The 20,087-nt window shown below is 38.2% G+C and overlaps 1 protein-coding gene across 5 annotated transcripts in view; it reads right to left on the reverse strand.

The window, feature by feature from the left end:
* Nucleotides 1-20,087, reverse strand: part of CPEB3 (cytoplasmic polyadenylation element binding protein 3) — a 178,579-nt gene that overhangs the window by 61,556 nt on the left and 96,936 nt on the right. For all 5 annotated transcript variants that reach the window (XM_068548971.1, XM_068548970.1, XM_068548972.1 and 2 more), the window contains 2 exons: nucleotides 7,010-7,177; nucleotides 4,931-5,020 (listed from right to left, as the gene is read on the reverse strand). In XM_068548971.1, coding sequence (XP_068405072.1) covers nucleotides 4,931-5,020; nucleotides 7,010-7,177 — 258 coding nt within the window. The remainder of the gene's footprint in view (nucleotides 1-4,930; nucleotides 5,021-7,009; nucleotides 7,178-20,087) is intronic.

The following is a 20,087-nucleotide window of genomic DNA, read 5'->3' on the forward strand; positions in this document are numbered from 1 at the left end:
CATCCCCTTGCAATAACTATCTTCAAATTACCTGCATCCAACCTACTATAAACATAGTGATGTTGATTAGTATTTTGTATGAATGCAGGATTTGGTTCATGCGCTAACATTTGGGAGAACCTCCCTTTCCAGAACTCACAACTCCAACTCTACTATTCCAGAAGTAAAAAGCATGAGAATGCAATCTCAGCAAACTTCCTCAATATTTTGATTAGATTTGAATTTCTTTTCATCATCAAGAACCAAAGGCAGAAAACACAAAGGAAGACTTTGCTTCAGTTTTATCAATAGCTATTTGAAAGTATTTTAAACTGATATTTCTATTTGACCCAACTCCATTCTGTCTCTACCCCAAAGACAAACACCACACAAATGCCTTTGTATCTACTCTCTCTGGGGGACTAGAGCAATTCAGGGAAGGGAAAATAATCGTACTTTTTTTTCAAGACTTTCTTTCATGTCATTTTCTCCACCCTCACAACATTCCAACCACACTTCCTTCATTTCTTCAAAGGTAATAAAGCCCTTTTCATACTATTTCCCATATGGTATTCCTCTGCTTGGCACTTGCTTCCCTACACTTTCTAGTTAACTCCTCAATTTTCAGGTCTATTTAATCGCTATTTTCTCAAAGAAGCTCTCTCCATATACCCGATCTAAATCGACGTCCACCTTTTAAAGTCACCACACTCTCCATTTTTTCCTTTAGAGAACTATTATAGTTTATAATTGTGGTATATTGTGACTATTTGACTTCTTTTAATTTCCCCCACAGGACTCTAAGTTCAGGAGGTCTGAGAACATATCACGAAGACACGATCTGATTTCCATGCCTTCTTTTGCCTTCCAGGTTCTCAGAGGTGCTCTGGAGAACACCAAGCAACTATCTGTTTTGTGGCCCACAGACAAATGATCCAGAGGGCTCTGCATATCCTCAAAGAGTTGATCAAATGCCTCAGTGGCTTTGTGCTGGAGAGAAGCCCAGTCTCCATCACCTCCCACTCTGCTGGTCCAACAACACTTAAGGGGACAGCTGACGTGCTTGGTCACTGTTTTTCTACATGGATGTTAAGTTCTCCACAGTCCACTGAAATGGCCATGGTTTTACAAACCGTGCTCCACATCTGTACAGGTATACCTGCTGGATACATGAATGGTTCTGTTTATGTCATTAGGCATACACTTTCTGAGAAAAAGACAGGAGGACTCAATAGTGGATGGTTCATATTTTCCTCTTATTTACACATAAGCCTAAAGCATACAGCCAAAGGAACTGTGCCTTATGGCCAAGCTGAGGTGACCTAAGAAAACTATAATCGGCAAGAGGGGGATTACCAAAAAAGCACTGACCTGAATTAAAACCTAAGGAATTTAAGGAAAAATAGAAACAGCATGAGGACGTATTATTAAGAAGGCACAGAACAGTTTGGGGTGAACTACTCAGATGTTCCCAATGTTCAAAGCAATGGGCATGGATTCTCAAAGTTACTTCAATCTTGGAATAACACCAAATTTCTTTAGGTCCTTCCAAACTAGGTCAACCTTCAGACTTTAGCTGAGAGCAAAACACAACAGGAGCCAACAGTATAATTATTTCTCCTACTTGACCCCAAAATCACCACAAAGGCAATCTGCTCTCGGAGGATGCAAGCCTGAGGACCAGAATCAGGAGATCCAGATTCTCTTCTTGGCCTGGCTCTCCCTAGTCCATCTCAACACTTAACCTCAGCTATAAAATAAGGGCACTTTCTCTAACATTCTACAATTCTATATTATTGTGCTGTTACGTAGGAGTGGTACCAAAACCACGGAGTTCATAGAGTTGCCAAACTCTATACTGCTCATACTAACCCAAATGTTCTCTCTTCAACTCTCAGAAACAAATTTAAGTAGGATATTGTAGAGATGACATATGCACAGAAAAGGCAAACAAGAATAATGGTGGTCCAGAATCCATTAGGCATAAGGTATGACTTGAGATGTGAAAATATGTAGCTTGGAAAAGCAAAGACTTGAAGAGAAACTGATAGTTCTTTAAGTACCGAGAGATGTATGTCACAATAATGACTCAGTTTTACTTTATCGAACACAATTGACCATTGGGTAAAGATTGCATGACCATATATGTTTATCTTCATTTGTACTTTTTACAGTGACCATCTTCAATAGAAGAACAAAATTTAATAATCAGTTAGGTCTGCAAATACATAGACTTCCTCTGAAATAAACTGCCTCCTTTGTCACTGGATGTCTCAGAAGCTAAATGAACAATTCTCTGGGCTATTTTAGAACAGGAGTCAATAAACTTTTTGCAAAGGGATTTGAGGGCCACGTATAGTCTCTGTTACCTATTCTTGTGTGTGTGTGTGTGTGTGTGTGTGTGTGTGTGTGTGTGTGTTTCTACAACCCTTAAAAATATAAAAACTATGCTTAGCTCACAGGCCAAAGATAGTTTGCTGACTCGTGTTCTGCAGGTGTGCTGTCCAATAAATATATGAGTCACATATGTAATTTAAAATTTTCCAATATCTACATTTAAAAAGTTAAAAAGAAACAGGAGAAGTTAATTTTAATATACTTTATTTAATCCAAAATATCCAAAAAACTATCATTCTAACATGTAAACAAAATTACTAATGAAATTCTTTACCTTTTTTTAAAACTAAGTCTTTGAAATTCAGTGTAGGGAAACAGAAGAGATGACCTTCCAACCAATACTTAATTCTAATGACTCAAATCAATGAGGAAAAAATGGAATTGTCAATAAATGACTGCTGGGACAACTGCCATGATACCGGGAAAAATAAAGTTGGATCCTTTTTTGTGACTTACTCCATTATAAATTCCAGAGAGAAATGAGATGTCGATGTAAGAAAGTAAAATAATAAATTCAAATGGCCAGTAAGAGAAAAAAATGCCAAAAAAGATGTTATTTTAACCATCAGATTGGCAAAGATCGAAAAAGAGCCATATCGCCAGACCCTCAATAAAACAAAGTTTTACGAATCAGGTACTACTAGTGGGAACATAAATGTGTATGACCTTTGTTAAGGGCAGCTTGGCAGTACGTATAAATATGTACCTCACTTCTGGAAAGTCACCCTAAGAGGTAATTAGAAAAAAGCAAAAAAAATGAAGGCACAAGGATATTCACTGAAGCATCATCCATGAGAAAAAACAACTGAAAGCAACTTAAATGACCAGCAGTAGGACTGATTAAATACAACAAGGTCATTAAGGATAATATAGGTTTCTTACAGAAAGATGTTGACATTGCTGGGCGGAAAATGCAGGTTATTAAACAGCATATATAGTGTGATCCCATTTATGTAAAATTTTAAATTTCATATAATGTATATATTCATAAAGAGATATAAGAAGGATATTTAATAAAATGTATATAGTGATTATCTCTGACAGAGGTAGATCTGGGATAATTTTCTTTGGACATGACCATAGATGTGCTTATCTTCATTTTTATTTTTTACAATGATCACCTGACACCTTTTATCCCAGAATCATTTTTATAACCTTCTCAGAATGAGGATTTTTTTTTTCAACTAGTACTCTTAGAAATATCTTTTACACATGTCATTTTACAGAGTGGTTACATGCACCACAGTGTGGTGAATACATTCTTTCACTGAAATAACACTGCCTTCATTCACACGTGCAGCTAGTACTCTCAGGAACATCTTGTTATACATGTGACTTTACAGAGTGTATTACATGCAGCACAGTGTGGTGAACTCATTCATTCACTGAAATACCACTATTCTGATTCAACAAACCATTAGCATTCTTAAAAACATGTTTTAAACATGTTTCTTTAGTGTTATACATGCACCACAAAGTGAATACATTCCTTCACTGAAATAATCAGCATGATGATCTTTATCTTTTTTGACTAACATAAGACTTAATTTTAATTTTAAAAATTATTGGAGAAGATTAACAGAAGAATGTTAAAAAGCAAACAAACAGTCTTATATTATTTTTCATAGGCTATAAAGAGAGTGGGGAGAAGTACAGGTGACAAATCTAATAAACCAGACATAAAAGGAAGCTCCTGCCTTTCCTAGGTTAAGCTATAATTTGATTCCTATACAAGGCCCAGGAAGGACAAGTATTTTGACTCCATCTTCTTGTGGTGAGTACTGTTACACAATAATACACATCAAAACCCAGTTCCTTAGAGATGAAGGACATCCTTGAAACATACAGAACATAACACAAGAAGAAAACTTTCTCTTTAACTCAAAACACTCTTCAATATAAATCTAGGAACATACGTAGAATTAATATCACCAGAAAAGCTCCCTAGATTCCACAGAAATGACAAACTATAAACAAAGTGATATATTTTCATGCCCTCATAAACTAACAAAAAAGTCTATCAAAAATAAGGGAAGCAAGGTCATGTAAAGAGTCCTTTGTTAGTGTGCCCTCTACCTGTTAAAAGGCTAAGTCACTTAAGATACAGACATGGATAAAAGTAATTTTATATAATGTCATTCTTCAGTCACTAACTTTTCCAAGTTTGGGGTTTATAAGATCTATAAAACCACAGGGCTATGGGCTACTAATAAAATTTGACTCAAAACAATCTTTTCTTTTCCATTGCTGACATTCCTCAAAACCCTAGATCTCTTCTCTCAATTAATGAAAAGTTAGCCAAGGCTCGTTCACAATAAACTCACAGGATCTCACTGTCAATAAAAGTAGATGCCACAAAACAACCACTGTGCTCCTGGGAGAATAGTCTCCAAGTGGAAACAGTAAAATATAAAAAGATGATCAACATGGAAATGTTTTCTTAATTGGAGGGGAAAAGTCAACAGCTATTTCCAGAGTTAAAAGGCTGCCTTTTATTGAATTATCATGTTAGCTCTCCAATAGGCAGGCAGTGTAGACATTTTAAGCGCATTACCTTTAGGAGGAAAATACGACTTGCTTTCAGCTTTGTGAGGCCAGTCTACGACGAGAGGTCCAAACCTGCGAAAGCTGGCAGTGATCTCATCTACAAAACAAAGAAGGACTCTTAGCAGAAGAGAAAATAATACTGCAAACAGAATAGCATAAAACATGTCTTTTTATTTTAAAATGCTTTTTCTTTTTTAAATATATTTATTTATTTATTTTATTTTTGGCTGCGTTGGGTCTTTGTTGCTGCACGCGGGCTTTCTCTAGTTGCGGTGAGCGGGGGTTACTCTTCGTTGCGGTGCGCAGGCTTCCCATTGCGGTGGCTCCTCTTGTTGTGGAGCACGGGCTCTAGGGCGTGCAGGCTTCAGTAGCTGTAGCATGCGGGCTCAGTAATTGTGGCGCACGAGCTTAGCTGCTCCACGGCATGTGGGATCTTCCTGGACCAGGGCTCGAACCCATGTCCCCTGCATTGGCAGGCGGATTCTTAACCACTGTGCCACCAGGGAAGTCCTGTTTTAAAATGTTTTGAGAGCTCTATATTCTAAAGCATTTTTACAGAAGTCAAACTTACTAAGTGAAATACCATTGTATTTCAACAATGCAGAATGTGTTTCTAACTATAATTCACTTCCCTCCTTCACTTCCAATAAACCTGATATAAAGAATTTGGAAGGAAAAAAATCTGACATTAGCTAAGGTAACCTCTCTGTCAAGTAGGAAGGAGATTCTAAAAATAGGAATGTTCTCTGTTTTTAGAAAAACAGGCAAAAGTACACAAAATATTTAAAATACACTTCCACTTGTGTGGTGAAACAATCTCTAAGATTATTAATCTTAGATTATTATTAAGATTGTTTTAGAAATATTATTCCTTTGGTGAGGAGTAGGGACAATAAGTAGGTAATTCTATTTAGGGATAAGAAAAAGCTAAAGCCAATGGTCTCTTTCTCTCATATATACCTATTACACAGCCTATAAAGAAAACGTTTCAGAAGTTATAGCTTAACAAATTTATCTTTTCCTTCTGACTTTTGACTCAAAGCAGAAGGTTATAACTAAGCTCCTAATCAGGTTTAAGTTGCCACTCTCTCAGCCATGATCAAAAACTTGGTCTTAAAGAAAAATCCAATCCAGGGATGAGATTAACACTAGTACAAGAATAGTTTAGAGGAAAATGTACAGCTTTAAAGCAGTAAGCCTAAAGTAAAACTACTTTTAGAGACTATTCTTCTCTCATTATGAAAAAAAGAAAATCATGATAAATTAGAGAAATACCATAGCTTAAATAATACTGGCAAAACAATTCTGCTTTAACAATGTTTTTATAGCAGATCCAAAGCCTACTAGAATTAGAGCCGCTGTTATTTCCCTTGAGGTAACTTTGTCACAATTCTATTTCATTTGTCCATTCAACAAATAGTTATTGACAACCTACTATATGTTGGCTGGCTTTAGGCATAAGTGAAACTCACTTTTGGATTGGCAGTATCTCAAAAATATTATTAGGAAATATTCCAATAAGTCTTCATTCTTTAAAGGCAAGAGGGGGTTTTTCATTAATAGGTATCCACATTAAAATATGAGATGGTATGGTGTGATGGATAGGAGCAAAAGCTCTGGAATCAGACTGATTTTGATTCCAGCTGCACCATTAGCTGCATAACCCTGGATAAGCTGTTTCTCTCTGATCCTTAGTTTCCTCACCCACAAAACAGAGCTGGTAGCAGACGCCTTACAGGGTAGCTATGGAGATTAAACAAGATAATGTAAAGCACCTGGCACAACAATGGGCTTGTGGTACGAGTTTCATACATATTAGCTCTCATTATCATTTAAAATGTATCATTTAAAATGTATCCCCAAATGTATTAATAACTAGGAAATGGGAAGTTGTCTGAAGACTGCTATGTATGAAGAACAGACCTAAAGTGCACAATCTCTCACTTCCCCATCTATCGAATATCCTCATCTCCTGACACCAAGATACGAACGTCCTGAAGCTGCCTTCAAGAGGAGAGGTAGGGTCAAATCACACAAATAACAAACCTGGCCTTTATAAAGTCATTATAAAGTGAGTGCATTGTACCTTCATCGATATCAGGAGGAAGGCCTCCAACAAACACCTTTCTAGAGTAGCGTTCTACTCGCTCCCCATTTTGACAGCGAGTGGGAGAACTTAAGCCGGATGACAAGGACTGATCGCCGTGACTGTCGTCCAGGAAGGCATCTTCAAAGGGAAAGAGAGAAGATCGACCTGAAACAAATGTGGGAGTTTCTATGGTTAAAATTATTTTCATGGACAACACATGCTTTATTAGGAGCTGAAGCACAGAGTGAAGCGTTCCAAAAAATATATCCTGAGCTGTGACTTTTTCAATAGAATAAGCGACTGCAGGTTACCAGGTCTAGACAAGTTTATAGTATCACTTTTGTGTAAAGGTATGTACAGCACAGAAACAACTGGATTGATATTAAGGAAGAAGCGTCAAAAATTGCAGCTGTTTTCGCTGCTAAAAAAATTACTACATTTTACTCATACAGTCCCTATCACTGCTGCTAAGAGTATTCAGCAGTTATTTTTCCTTTCCCCAGGGTTTTCTTAAAGTAAATGGAAAAGTAATCTTTATTGACAGATTTTGATTGTTCTTTATGGTGACTTCAGAGGTTCATGTCTAAAGACTGGGTCTGATAGCTGATGGAATATTAAACTGATGACAGAGGCTGATAACTTCTCTGATAGCAGTACTAAAAATGATCAAGTTTTCCCTGCCATTCCAAGCTACTCCAATTTAGAAACAAACATCCACAATAATAAAGGGTGGGGCAAGTAAATGAAGACATGTAAATTAAGATATGGGAGTATAGATGTAGATGTGGTTATGACATCTTTACTAATCTAAGCTGTATTTTATATCACTCAAGAAAACGATGTCTATTGTTAACTCTATAGCCAAATAAAGTCTGTAGAGTAAAGGCCCTACCCACTCCACATGACATAAGAAAGATGCCAGCAGTTAAAGTCTGTCAATAAATGTAACACAATAATGCCATCTGGCATCACAAAATAAAATCTAAGTTTAAAATATATATATATAGTTTAAAATATATACATAGGTCTTCCCTGGTGGCACAGAGGTTAAGAATCCACCTGCCACTGCAGGGGATATGGGTTCGGGCCCTGGTCTGGGAAGATCCCACATGCCACGGAGCAACTAAGCCCACGCACCACAACTACTGAAGCCCGCACATCTAGAGCCTGAGCTCCGCAACAAGAGAAGCCACCGCAGTGAGAAGCCCGTGCACCGCAATGAGGAGTAGCCCCGGCTCGCCCCAACTAGCGAAAGCCCACATGCAGCAACAAAGACCCAACACAGCCAAAAATAAATAAAAATAAATTTATTAAAAAAAAAAAAAAAATATATATATATATACTTCCCTGTTTGAGTCAATGAGTTCCTAGTAAAGCTTTCCACTAGGATCCACTCTAAAATTGAACTATCTTGAGCTCTCTAACTTTTGAAAAAAAGAAAACTTCCCCCCTAAAATAAATCATACACTCTTCAAAAAAAGGACACTGTCTTCCCTATTTAGTCTCTCCTCTCTATAGAGCCCTGAGACCTAGGTTCTGTGTCACTACAGCCAACTCTCTAAAACAGAATATAAATAGCCTTAGAAAAATACTGAACATTAATTCTTCTATAAAGAAGTTACTAATATAACTGTTTATTTTATGAACAACCCAGGTGGTATAAGAAAGGCACTGTTTTGATGTTGAGAGTTAATAAATAAAAGGACCAAAGAATTTTTTGTTCAGCTCTTCCCAGCTTAGCTACAAAGAAACAGAACAGAATTTGTCACCTCGTGTTACCTAGCTTTTTTAGCCTGGCAAGGACAAACAATAGACAGTAAATTCTCATCCCCTGATGTCTGTTTTGTTCATTGGGGGTAAAAGAACTAGATCTGCAACAACTATAGGCAAAACGAGCTTCCCCAAAACATCCAGAGATGTTCTCCCACGGCCGTCGGGTTTGCTTTTCATGTAGTCCACACTCGGTGAATTATGTGCCTAGTCCTACTCACACCCAAACCAGCATTTCCCACGTTATGTTCCTATCCCCACCTCTTACCCTCAACACTAGTAACATGAGATGCTCAGAAAACAAAAGCTGGTGGAGGGGAGGGATTGGGAGAACTAAATAATATTGGAAAATACTGCACACCTTATGCCCTTCCCAGAGATTCACAAGCCATATTAGAATACAAAGACTGGAAAAAAAAAAAAAAAAGAATACAAAGACTGGGAAAAGTTATGTAGTAAAATCACTTAATCTAGCATTACTTGGATTTAAGATAAAGGAAACTTTAACATACATGTATAACTCAGTGGAAAACACTTGAAGAAATGTTTATCCACATTCCAGGAACACCAAAGAAATAAGATAGTTATTTGGACGTCGTTGCCAAAGAAATAAAGTCTGGTGAGAGAGATACGCAAGCATATAATTATAAAATAGAGAGAGAAATACTAAGAGAAGACTTTACCAAGCGACACAATGGCACAATTTACTGCTCTACAGAAAAAGGTAGCAGGGGATGGGGAGGGCTTTATAGTGATTTCACAGGAGGACAATTTTGAGCAGAATCTTGTGGGAGTGGGAGTTTCTAAGGTGAAGAATAAGAATCCACAGAGAAAGAACTTTCAAAACAGCTCTTATCTTTCCCTCCAAACCTGCGCCTCTAGCATTCCCTGCAATCTCAATAAAAATGACTATTATCCACACTCAATTCAATCTCGAAATCTAGGAGTCATCCTTAACATCCCTTTCTTTCATATTCCACATCTAATCCATCTCTCACTAAGTCCTACCAACTCAAGCTACAAAATAATTCTTCAATCCATTTAGTTCTCTCCACCTTCAGTCCTAACACCCTGGTCCAGATTGCCATCATCTCTCCCCTGAACAGCCTAACGAGTCTATACAACAACCTGTTTAGTCTACTGATTTCTACCTTGTACCCCACAATGCTTTCTCTATAAAACAGCCAAAGTCACCATTTTCAAATATTAATCTGAACATGTAACTACACTCTTCACCCCATCCTTAAAACTCCTCACCCTTTATTTGGATAAAGTACAAAAACACTGTAAACTGTAAGGCCTCTGCCTACCTCTCCTTCATCATAGTTGCTGCCTCTACCTCTGGTTCACTAACCTCCAATCACCCAGACCTCCTTAGAAATTCCTGATTATTCCTCCCTGCTTCAGGCCCTAAGGGCAAGGTGTTCCCCCCACCCAAAACAAACACCCTCCTCCCAACTCCCCAATTTTCTAGTTAATTCCTATTAATTCTTCAGGTCTAAGCTGAAAAGTCATTGAAACTCAGGTAGAACTTTCCTGACCTTCTAGATTAGATTAGATGCCCATCTCTATCCATTCACAGCACTTTTCCTAACATTTTTTCCTCAATTACCATTATGCTATCAAACGGGTTTTCATTTGGTATCTCATTTCCCAACCCCGTGAAACTGTAAGCTCTATTAGGACAGGGACCAATTTAATCTTGTTCACCACTGTATCTTCATGTCCTAATAAGGGCACATAAAATAGGTATTCAGTAAGTGTTAAAAGCGAGGCAGTAGACAAGAAAGGAAAACAGTATGTGCAAATAAATGCTGGCACACAATATACAGGTGTGAGGATGGCAAGAGATGGGATCCTGTTCCTAGAAAATTGAGACCTTTTCTCCTCCTTCTGTTTGTTCAAGCATTACGTTTTACAGTATATATTACAAAAGCAACAGGAAATTTCCAGATTTTCCAAATTTGCTATTTCATTCTAATACTAGCTTTTTTTAAAAAAAAACCACACTCACTCCCTGAAGACTCTGATACTCCCATCTAATCCATCTTCCATCCTGTCAGAATGACTTCTCTAAGATGCCCCGGACCATGTTATTCCCTCCACCCCAAATCCTATAATAGCTACATCACCTCCACTAGCGATCTGCACCCAGGGAGAGGGAGGATGGGGTGAAATTCTGAACAAATCTATGACTGTCCAGTTGAGAGACGAGGAAGTCTTGAACCAGATCAGTGAGGAGAAGCAGTGGATGTTCAAGACATTCTGGAACAAAGAGAACTTTCTTTCTGCATGGCCAACATAACCACAGATTCCCCGGAGTATTTTGGCAAAGAAAATAAAAGCAAACGTTAATTGCAAAAATTTGGGCTGTTTTAAAAATTGGTTATGGGTACTTAAGAAACTTTCCAAGGTTTTAAAACCAAACTCTGTCTTATTATTAGTATATAGAGTACCATAGACTTTAGTAATAAATTTGCCCCTGGAAATGAAACTGCTAAGAATTCACACATACATGATGTTTCTCTAAATGTAGGTTGAAGAACTAAGAATACAGGTCTCAGAACTCAATCCCCAGATCTACTTAAATTGAATCATGGAGGTCAAACTTGAAAATCTGCTCTTTTAACAAATCTCCTCAGTGATTCCTATGCTCAAACTTAAGAACCACTGAAATGCAGATTATCCGTCTGTAGCAGACAGCCACTAAAAGAGACATTGTGTGAAGTGTATGGAGCCTTGGGAAACACCGAAGTTCAATCAAGTTAAGAAAAGTATACAATGGGACTTCCCTGGCAGTCCAGTGGTTAAGACTTCGCTTTCCAATGCAGGGGGTGCGGGTTCGATCCCTGGTCAGGGAGCTAAGACCAAAAAACCAAAACATAAAACAGAAGTAATATTGTAACAAATTCAATAAAGACTTAAGAAAAAAAAAAACCAAAACATAAAACCAAAACATAAAACAGAAGTCAAAAAACCAAAACATAAAACAGAAGTAATATTGTAACAAATTCAATAAAGACTTAAGAAAAAAAAAAAGTATATGCTCAGGAATGGAATACAAAAAACCAAAACATAAAACAGAAGTAATATTGTAACAAATTCAATAAAGACTTAAGGGTCTTTAACCAAAACATAAAACAGAAGTAATATTGTAACAAATTCAATAAAGACTTAAGAAAAAAAAAAAGTATATGCTCAGGAATGGAATACAAAATCTATAATCTAGTCAACCTTACTGTAACATGACTGCCTCAAGTACTGATGGAACAAAAAGTTAGTATGCAGGAAGCATTTAAAAGACAGAAGGGCAGACTAAGAACTTGCAGCATTTACCCAGCTCATATCAACAGGAGATAGGAGGACTTTGACCATACTGGCGGGATTACTCCTATGTGGGACAGAATGGCTCATTTGATCTTTCCAAAGCCTGAAAACCATCTATTTCCCTATGCTCTAATTATAAGCTCCTGAAGGGCTGTTCTATTAATTTAGTGCCTTGTTATTATGAAAAGGTGACTCTTGAACTAGTAGAAAAATAATCAGCCACTGAAATTGTATTTCTGTTACATCCATCTCCATGATAAGATGAAACACTGGTATTCTGATCTGTCCAGTAGACTAAAGAGGTTGGTATTCGTGCATTCATTTGGTTGGCATAAATCATCCTCCCATGACAAACAGTCCCTGGGAAGACTGGTAAAATTTTAGTTCCTGGACATGCGTTACTAGAAACTGAAACTTAAGAGGATGTACCCAAATTGTGTCCCATGAGAGGCCCTGCTTCACTAAAGTAGTATCTCTCTGACATACTTCTTTTCTTTAATAAAAGCATTCCCCGAGAAGCAGCCGCATAGCACAGGGAGATCAGCTCGGTGCTTTGTGACCACCTAGAGGGGTGGGCTAGGGAAGGTGGGAGGGAGACGCAAGAGGGAGGAGATATGGGGATATATGTATATGTACAGCTGATTCACTTTGTTATAAAGCAGAAACTAACACACCATTGTAGAGCAATTATACTCCAATAAAGATGTTAAAAAAAAAAAAAGGCATTCCCCAAGACCAAAATGTTTTAAGTAAGTCACGTTACTTACCAAAAATTATATTCTATGTACCTAGCATATAAATCTGCTTTAGAATCTCATGATACTTTCACATAAAATATTCATATTCAATATTTCAACAGAAGCAGGAGAAATACTTCTCAACTGCTGCACTTTGGGCATTTGGCTTTCTCTTCCACCAATGGTCTGGTTTTCTGATATCTATTTTCAATTAATAAGCAGAATGTAGTTTTTGGTCCAGTAAATGGACAAAAAATCTCTGGATGTAGAGATGACTTAAGGCTAAAGGAGCCTTGGACTTCCCTGGTGGCGCAGTGGTTAAGAATCCACCTGTCAATGCAGGGGACACGGGCTCAACCCCTGGTCCAGGGAGATCCCATATGCCGTGGAGCAACTAAGCCCGTGTGCCACAACTACTGAGCCTGCGCTCTAGAGCCCACGAGCCACAACTACTGAAGCCCGTGCACCTAGAGCCCGTGCTCCTCAACAAGAGAAGCCACTGCAATGAGAAGCCCGCACAACACAACGAAGAGTAGCCCCCGCTCACCACAACTAAAGAAAGCCTGCGCACAGCAACAAAGACCCAACACAGCCAAAAATTTAAAATATAAATAAATAAATAAATTTATTTTTTAAAAAAAGCTAAAGGAGCCTTGGAAGACAAGGGCCAAATAAGAAACCTGCAAAGCCTAGTAGTTAAGCATGGAAGGCTTGTCCAAGATAACTCTTCCCCAGGAGGCTCCGTTTCCTACAGCTTATGAGGGCAAAACAAAAGCCCACTGGCCATGCTGTGCTGCCAAAACTGCTTGGACCTCACCTCTGAGCTGCCACGTCTCTGCTGTCAATCCAGCAGCTCCAGGGCACTCCTGGCCCAATACTTCCACTCCAAGCCTGACCCTTCCCATCTTAGTTTTACAAGGAGCTCAGAAATAAGTCACTCTGGGGATTTTTTTAAAAAATGGATTATGAAGCATGTCTCCCTTAAGAAAAAAAAACTGCCTGTAAGTCAAGATAGTCAGATTCCAGCCTAGGTTGTTTTACTCTGTGACCTTGGACATTTCACTTATCTGAGTCTCATTTACATAATGAGAGATTTGAACTAGATGAAAGGTTTCAAATCTCTGGGGGCAGCAGCATTCCTTTTTTTTTAAAAAAAAATTATTTATTTATTTATTTATTTAGGCTGCTCCAGGTCTTAGTTGCGGCACACGGGATCTTCGTTGTGGCTTGAGGGATCTTTAGTTGCGGGATCTCGGCATGCGGGATTGTTTTTAGTTGCGACACACGGACGTCTTAGTTGCAGCATGAGGGCTTCTTAGCTGCGGCATGCATGTGGCATCTAGTTCCCCGACCAGGGATCGAACCTGGGCCCCCTGCATTGGGAGCACGGAGTCTTACCCATTGGACCACCAGGGAAGTCCCAGCATTCCTTTTATTACACAAAACTCTTACATAAAACCCCATTTGTTCACTTCTTTCCAACTCCACTGCCATCATCCTATCCTAAAGCACCATCATCTCTTGCCTAGACTACTACCATCATTCCAATGTAAACAACCCACTTCTCTCACTCTACTCCAAACAACAGCCAGAGTACTCTTAAAAACATAAAACTGATCACTTGACCATGCTTTAAAACATTCATAGATTTCCTCTTGTACTTGGACCAAGTTTAAAATCCTTACCAGGAGCTAAAGCCCAGCAAGATCAGATTTCCTTCCTTCCTCCAACCTCATCTTAATACACCCTCCCTTCTCTCCCACCAAGCTCAGCCATTCTAGGCTCTATTTACTTCCTCAAACAAACAAAGCCCTTTCTTGCCTCAGGTGCCTCTCCCCTCCCCCACCACTCCTTTTTAATACAGCTTTATTAAGAAATAATTTACTTATTATACAATTCATCCTTCTAACCCATTAGCAGTCACTCCCCATTTTCCTTGAACCCTCTCAGCCCTAGGCAACCACTAGTCTACCTTCTGTCTCAATAGATTTGCCTATTCTGGACATTTCATAAAACTGGAATCATCCAACATGTGATCTTTTCTAATTGCCTTCTTTCAGTTAGCATAATGTTTTCAAGGTTAATCCATGCTGTAGCATTTATCAGTACTATGCTTCAAGCCTCTTAAAATAGCTGTATTATGATGTCTGCAATTTCCTTTAAAATATTCTAAGGGAAAAAAGGAGGGGGAACATATGAAACAAGATTGGCAAAAATGTTGATAATCATTGAAGCTAAGTGATGGGTATACACTTCATTAAACAATTCTATTTTTGTGTATGTTTGGAAATTTGCAAAATAAAACATTTATTTAAAGATAAATAAATCTTTCCATCCTTTCCATCCTGTCTTTCCATCCTTTGGGTTTCAGCTTAAATAACATCTCTTCAGAGAAAACCATCCTACCTTAAAGGGACCCTCCCATTTTTCCTGCCTAGTACTTATCACAACTTTTGAGTATAAAAATGTTTGTTAATACTGATGTATTACCTCTCTCTCCCCCACTAGAGTGAACACTCAGTAGAGAGACAGCTAGGGTCTAGCACCTCATCCAACCCATAATGGGCACACAAACATTTAATGAATGAAATTAGGGTGGACAGCCCAGAACCCCTCCTTCATTATTAGTTTAGGTTCCTTCCAGAGCAACTTCTTGCAAAAGTGAAAAATTTTCCTATTACTATAAGCAGCAATACTTCAGACACTGTAGCTATGAACACTCAGATATTTCTTCATCTGTTCATGTTTCACTCTGGAACCATCCATTCCTTTAGACAAGAAAGCTCCCATAACCCCAGTCTGAATTAGCAGGATGACATGTTTGCACCACGGTCTCACTGATACAGCTGATCTCTCCTCCCTTGGGCAGGCTTTTGGCAGAAAGACCTAACTCCAACTTGATACACAAGTTTGTTTTATTGGATTCTTAGAACCTTTTTTATTGACTAAATCATCCATTAATTTCAATAGATTTTTATGAATTAAATATACACAGAAGTACATTTTACAATAGTAACACCAATCCACAGTAAATCCAACAGTAAAGTGACTCCAGTCATTCTTTCCATTTGCTCATTCACATTACTTAAAAAGATCTTTCATATTTTCCTGGCTGCTCTTTAACTAAGAAATTCTGTTAAACATCAAAAGCACTGGCATAGCCAACATCTCTGTTTATGGACAAAAGTCTCCCAGAGATCATAAAAACGCATGTGAAACGAAAACACAACATATATTTTAATCAAGTGTGCTGTTTAATGTGTAGGCAAAGATCATGTATGACACTAGCTATCAGGCTAGTTTCTAACAGGGGCTGCAGCTGCATAGGAAAACAAAGCAATCTACAGATTCAATGCAATCCTTATCAAACTACCAATGGCATTTTTCACAGAACTAGAACAAAAAATTTCACAATTTGTATGGAAACACAAAAGACCCCGAATAGCCAAAGCAATCTTGAGAAAGAAAAATGGAGCTGGAGGAATCAGTCTCCCGGACTTCAGACTATACTGCAAAGCTACAGTAATCAAGACAGTATGGTACCGGCACAAAAACAGAAATATAGATTAATGAAACAGGATAGAAAGCCCAGAGATAAACCCACGCACATATGGTCCCCTTATCCTTGATAAAGGAGGCAAGAATATACAATGGAGAAAAGACAACCTCTTCAACAAGTGGTTCTGGGAAAACTGGACAGCTATATGTAAAAGAATGAAATTAGAACACTCCCTAACACCATACACAAAAATAAACTCAAAATGGATTAAGGACCTAAATGTAAGGCCAGACACTATCAAACTCTTAGAGGAAAACATAGGTAGAACACTCTATGACATAAATCACAGCAAGATCCTTTTTGACCCACCTCCTAGAGAAATGGAAATAAAAACAAAAATAAACAAATGGGACCTAATAAAACTTAAAAGCTTTTGCACAGCAAAGGAAACCATAAACAAGACGAAAAGACAACCCTCAGAATGGGAGAAAATATTTGCAAACGAAGCAACTGACAAAGGATTATTCTCCAAAATATACAAGCAGCTCATGCAGCTCAATATCAAAAAAACAAACAACTCAATCCAAAAATGGGCAGAAGACCTAAATAGACATTTCTCCAAAGAAGATATACAGATTGCCAACAAACACATGAAAGGATGCTCAACATCACTAATCATTAGAGAAATGCAAATCAAAACTACAATGAGGTATCACCTCACACCAGTCAGAATGGCCATCATCAAAAAATCTACAAACAATAAATGCTGGAGAGGCTGTGGAGAAAAGGGAACCCTCTTGCACTGTTGGTGGGAATGTAAATTGATACAGCCACTATGGAGAACAGTATGGAGGTTCCTCAAAAAACTAAAAATAGAACTACCATATGACCCAGCAATCCCACTACTGGGCATATATATACCCAGAGAAAACCATAATTCAAAAAGAGTCATGTACCACAATGTTCATTGCAGCACTATTTACAATACCCAGGACATGGAAGCAACCTAAGTGTCCACTGACAGAGGAATGGATAAAGAAGATGTGGCACATATATACAATGGACTATTAGTCAGCCATAAAAAGAAATGAAATGGAGGTATTTGTAGTGAGGTGGATGGAGTTAGAGTCTGTCATACAGAGTGAAGTAAGTCAGAAAGAGAAACACAAATACAGTATGCTCACACATATATATGGAATCTAAGGGAAAATAAAGGTCATGAAGAACCTAGTGGCAAGACGGGAATAAAGACACAGACCTACTAGAGAATGGACTTGAGGATATGGGGAGGGGGAGGGGTAAGATGTGACAGGGTGAGAGAGTGGCATAGACATATATACACTACCAAATGTAAAATAGATAGCTAGCGGGAAGCAGCCGCATAGCACAGGGAGATCAGCTCGGTGCTTTGTGACCACCTAGAGGGGTGGGATAGGGAGGGTGGGAGGGAGGGAGATGCAAGAGGGAAGAGATATGGGAACATATGTATATGTATAACTGACTCACTTTGTTATAAAACAGAAACTAACACACCATTGTAAAGCAATTATACGCCAATAAAGATGTTTAAAAAAAAAAAAAAAGAAATGAAATTGAGTTATTTATAGTGAGGTAGATGGACTTAGAGTCTGTCATACAGAGTGAAGTAAGTCAGAAAAAGAAAAATACTGTATGCTAACACATATATATGGAATCTAAAAAAAAAAAAGGTTCTGAAGAACCTAGGGGCAGGACAGGAATAAAGACACAAATGTAGAGAATGGACTTGAGGACACGGGGAGGGGGAAGGGTAAGCTGGGACGAAGTGAGAGAGTAGCACTGACATATATACACTACCAAATGTAAAATAGATAGCTAGTGGGAAGCAGCCACATAGCACAGGGAGATCAGCTCGGTGCTTTGTGACCACCTAGAGGGGTGGGATAGGGAGGGTGGGAGGCGGACGCAAGAGGGAGGGGAGATGGGGATATATGTATACGTATAGCTGATTCACTTTGTTATACAGCAGAAACTAACACAACATTGTAAAGCAATTATACTCCAATAAAGATGTTAAAAAAAAAAAACTTGTGAAAGAACACTCTGGAAAGAAGAGGTTAAGATTCTTTGCTGTCATTTTGATTCCACAAGGGAAATCAACTTTTGTCTACTGAAACCCATCTCTAAAATAAAAGTGGGTATCAATGGGAAATATAATTGAATATTTTAAAACTTTATGTACGATCAATATTCATTTTCAAATCCTATTCTTTCACATCTAATTCTTCTTCTTCCCGACTGCTACTGCTTCAACTGTACTACTGGAAGCGCTTGATTTGCCAAAGAGTCTACCCTCCAACACTTGATTTCCCATCCAAGCTGTCAACTGATGCCCAAGTTCTCTCCTGTTTTCATTGCTTGTATCATGAAACTCTTTCTAAAGCCTGACATTATCTGTGTCAAAAACCATTCATCAGGGCAACACAGACCATCTCACTGCCAACTTCTCCTCTCCAGCTGGCCCCCACTGCATCCACTCACAGACATATGCTCCAAGCATCTGGTCATGCCAATCTCATCTCAAAGCTTTCTTTTACGTTGAATCAGATACCTGGAGTGCTTTGCTTCCTAATCCTCTTCCATCATCCAAATAGTTCCTGAAATTCTACCTGTTCCAGGAAGCTTCTCCAGGAGAGGTGAAAGATTTCACTGCCTAATTTTTGCTGACAGATCTCAAAACTGTCACAGATAATTCCCTTTGCCCTCTATTCCCAAAATGTTTACCAACGTGTATGTAAAGCACAGAATATGAGTTACAGCTAACACACATCAACAGGTTCACTTTTTATGCTTTTGGGGAAAAGTCTAAATTTTGTTTGGAGGAAAGAAATCAAGCATTAATATAATCCCTGATCACACAAATAAATGGCATGAGGAAATCTGCTAGATCATCAAATTTATACTATGTAATGCTGGCCCAGATGAGTATATTTCAAGGAATGAGAGTGGATATGAGGTACACCTGCTCCATCCCATATGACTCTGTCACTACATTTTAAAAAGATGACTCTTCTTTTTCAACTTTACACACACACACACACACTCTCTCTCTCTCTCTCTCTCTCTCTTTTGCCGTTATCTTCTTCATTTACAACTATCAAACTGCAGACTTATGAAGAGCAGTGACCAGGTCATTCTAGGCAGTGTTTAGCACTTGATGCAAAGATGATCATGGCTTCTGAAAACGATTAAGTCAAACCTTACAAATAAAGATGCGGAAGGTAACACAGAAATAGGAAGAGTAAATATTTTTTCAGGAGTTTAGAAACTACAGGTGATCTTATATTCTTGATGTCTAGTATTTAGTATACTATGATTTTTAAATATAAAATAATTTTGAAAAAATATAATGACAAACTCTGGTCTGCATAGATATGGGGTTTTACTTCCAAACAATCCTCATCAATAAGCATTTAATACGTGCTAACTATATGTAGGTCACAGTGTTAGGCACAAGAGACAACTGTCCTCAAAGAACCTATCTCCAGTTGAAGAATCAGGGCATACAGAAAAGACAGAAAGAACATAAGGCAACAGAAGCAGAGGAAAACACTGCCTGTAAGGCCACTGGGCAAGGCTTCCTGGAAGGGGTAAGGCTTGAGTTAGACTTGAATGCATGAACTAAGGATAGGTTTTAGTTAAGTAAATGAGAGGAAGGGTGGACAGTATTTGCAATAGCTAGAGAGTGGGAAAGCACAAGGAT

Source organism: Eschrichtius robustus, chromosome 7 (assembly GCF_028021215.1).
Source record: "Eschrichtius robustus isolate mEscRob2 chromosome 7, mEscRob2.pri, whole genome shotgun sequence".
Classification (NCBI taxonomy): Eukaryota; Metazoa; Chordata; class Mammalia; order Artiodactyla; family Eschrichtiidae; genus Eschrichtius; species Eschrichtius robustus.